Source organism: Olea europaea, chromosome 1 (assembly GCF_002742605.1).
Source record: "Olea europaea var. sylvestris chromosome 1, O_europaea_v1, whole genome shotgun sequence".
Classification (NCBI taxonomy): domain Eukaryota; kingdom Viridiplantae; phylum Streptophyta; class Magnoliopsida; order Lamiales; family Oleaceae; genus Olea; species Olea europaea.
In genome coordinates this window covers 2159979-2162637 of record NC_036237.1, presented here as the reverse complement: position 1 = coordinate 2162637, position 2659 = coordinate 2159979, and the positions used below count along the sequence as shown (strand labels likewise).

The 2659-nt window shown below is 35.6% G+C and overlaps 1 protein-coding gene across 1 annotated transcript in view; it reads right to left on the bottom strand.

The window, feature by feature from the left end:
* LOC111402884 (NADP-dependent malic enzyme-like) overlaps nucleotides 1-2647 on the bottom strand; it is a 3479-nt gene extending 832 nt beyond the window's left edge. Inside the window, exons 1-9 of the mRNA XM_023031201.1 lie at nucleotides 2358-2647; nucleotides 2190-2264; nucleotides 1802-1953; nucleotides 1622-1727; nucleotides 1363-1428; nucleotides 1013-1108; nucleotides 847-918; nucleotides 687-770; nucleotides 7-207 (exon numbers count right to left, since the gene is read on the bottom strand). Of these exons, the coding sequence (XP_022886969.1) occupies nucleotides 7-207; nucleotides 687-770; nucleotides 847-918; nucleotides 1013-1108; nucleotides 1363-1428; nucleotides 1622-1727; nucleotides 1802-1953; nucleotides 2190-2255 (843 nt within the window). The 5' untranslated portion in view covers nucleotides 2256-2264; nucleotides 2358-2647. The remainder of the gene's footprint in view (nucleotides 1-6; nucleotides 208-686; nucleotides 771-846; nucleotides 919-1012; nucleotides 1109-1362; nucleotides 1429-1621; nucleotides 1728-1801; nucleotides 1954-2189; nucleotides 2265-2357) is intronic.
* Between the last annotated feature and the right edge of the window lie 12 nt (nucleotides 2648-2659).

Genomic DNA, 2659 nt, shown 5'->3' with positions numbered 1-2659 from the left:
ACACACACACACACACACACACACATATAGATGTGATACTTCTATACCGCTTAATCTTTTAGATGAGATGATTAATAACATAATATATAGATGAGTTGGGAGAAACACCTCTCCTGCTCCAAGGAATAAGAACCTATGTTCAGCCAAGGTTCCCCCGACTAATTTCAATGCAGCAATAAGCCCAGCAAGGACCACAGATGCTGTCCCCTGGGTAAAATGTAAAAGGAGAGTTAAGACTAATTATGCAACAGGATCCATTAGACAATTGTATAAATATGAACTAAATTTAATCAAGTATGGAAAATTCAACTTCGATTATGGTGATCTCCTAATTAAAGTTACGTTATACTTCTCAAATTTAAAGCAGTAAATATAAACAAATATTGAAGATCGCATTGCAAAATAAACTTCATACATAATTTCCTATAATAATTTAACTTAGGCGGGACAAACCCAGTTGTTCTGAGCCTATCGACTTGCATTTTTGTTCAGTTTAATTTGAGCTTGGTCCTAAAATAGAAAGGTCAAGGAATTGGACTTCGGGGAAACACTAGGCTCTGTTGGCAACCTCAAATGAACAAATAAAGATGAAGGGCAAGAAGAGAACATCCATGAGACAAATGAAAAGAATACTCAAAACAAGCAGATACATTCAAAATTTGAAGAGAAGTTTCCTGTATGTGTACCTCTATATCATCGTTGAAAACAAGATGGGAAGTCCCATACTTCGCAAGGAGATCAAATGCATTATGATTTGCAAAGTCTTCAAACTGCATGATATATTTATTCAAATTAGAATTTTAAAAAAATAGTTAAGAAAACAGGAATTGTGTCAAATTGACTGACCTGAATGAGGACTTTTTCCCCATAATTTTGCTTGACTGCAGACATAAACTCGTGCAGAAGTTCGGAATATTCCTGAAGGCAACAATTTCAGTTCAATCTTTGCAGAAAAGAATACACAGCCTTTAAAATCCATCAAGACACTGATGCAAAGAAACTGATCATTAACCTGCCCAGTCGCTCTCCTTCGCCTGAGCCCAATATAAAATTCGTCCTCTAACAATGTCTCATTGTTTGTCCCCACGTCAATTGTCACGGGCAAGCACTGAAATGAAAGAAAATGATTTTAAGAATCTTCGCTTATATTGAAGCAAAATTATCAATAAGCCAAGAGAATGGACTGAATAGAACAACTAAACTTATATATATCATCTTCAGCTTTCACATGATTCAGATAATCAATCACTATACAGAAATAAGGGCTGTTGAAAGTGAGGTGAATTGCAATTATCAAAATAAAATTTCAGAAACAAGAGATGCAAATTACTAGAAACCAAAGATGAAGTTTCAAATACTTACAGCAGAAGGACGAATGCCACCAAGAGCTGAATATAAGGAAAGCTTCCCTACGGGTATCCCCATTCCCTGGTAACATTAGAAGGTATTGGAATCAAATTTATTAAATAAAAGCACATTTCTGGGTGCAGGAAAGCACTTGCAAAGGTGAAAAAATTTGGACCCCACAAACATATAAATCTTTATATGAGAAGCTTTATACTATAGTTAAACTCATCCCATCATAGAAAAACAAAAGAACAGGAGGAAAATGTCCAAATACCTGGCAGCCAAGGTCTCCAAGCCCCAAAATCCGCTCACCGTCAGTCACGACAATAACTTGTATCTTCTTTTCAGGCCAATTTTTCAGAACCTCGAGAATTCTTCCCCTGCAGAAACACTAATAGTAATCATTCCAGCAACTAATGTGGAAAATTAGAAAATTCTCTGGAATCAAACTTACTTTTCTTTCAAACTTATAAAGAGACCCTGAGGTTGCCTAAAGATACTCCCGTATTTTTGGCAGGCCTCACCAACAGTTGGAGTGTAGACCACTGGGAGCAGCTCCTCAACATTTTCAATGAGAAGCTTGTAGAACAGCCTTTCATTTCTTTCCTGAACACCGTGACAAAAATCAACAATAAGCATGTCATTGCATGCTAATAGTGACCAACATGAAATTTCACAAAAAGTCAGTGGCCTCTAGTGTTTTTGACCCCAACTATAACTTTTTAATGCACATAAAAGGATAAATTTTACAGCATAACCCTTGTCACCTTTTTAAAATTGGTTGTGGGGAAAAAAAGGAAATAAAAAACAGAGATTCGTGATCATAAAAATTATGTAACTACCTGAAGATCCATCATAGCCATGTACCTTTGCAATGGTACTTGGTACTGACGCATATTGTGCATCATTTTCTTAACCTATTCAATGAAACGACACGTTCAGAATAATAATTTACACAATAAAACCAAATAAATTGGACGGTTCCAATTTACAGAAATTAGTATGTTAACCTGAATCTCTTGACTAACAATGCCAGGGGGAAGAAGACCACGTAGAAAGTGGGCATCCCTCTCTTTCTCAGTAAAGGCAAGCCCTTTGTTGTAGTGTGGATCTCGTAGCAATTGATATCCGCTGAAATGCAACAAAGAGATTATTTAAGCAAACAAATGAAAATTAATGCACAAAGATTACGACTTATTATTATTATTATTATTATTTTAAAAACATAGAACATCATGAAGGGTCAATCATCTCATCAAGAAAATAAGGAGGAATAAGCCAGAGTAATGTAGCAAATACTAAATTATCTCAT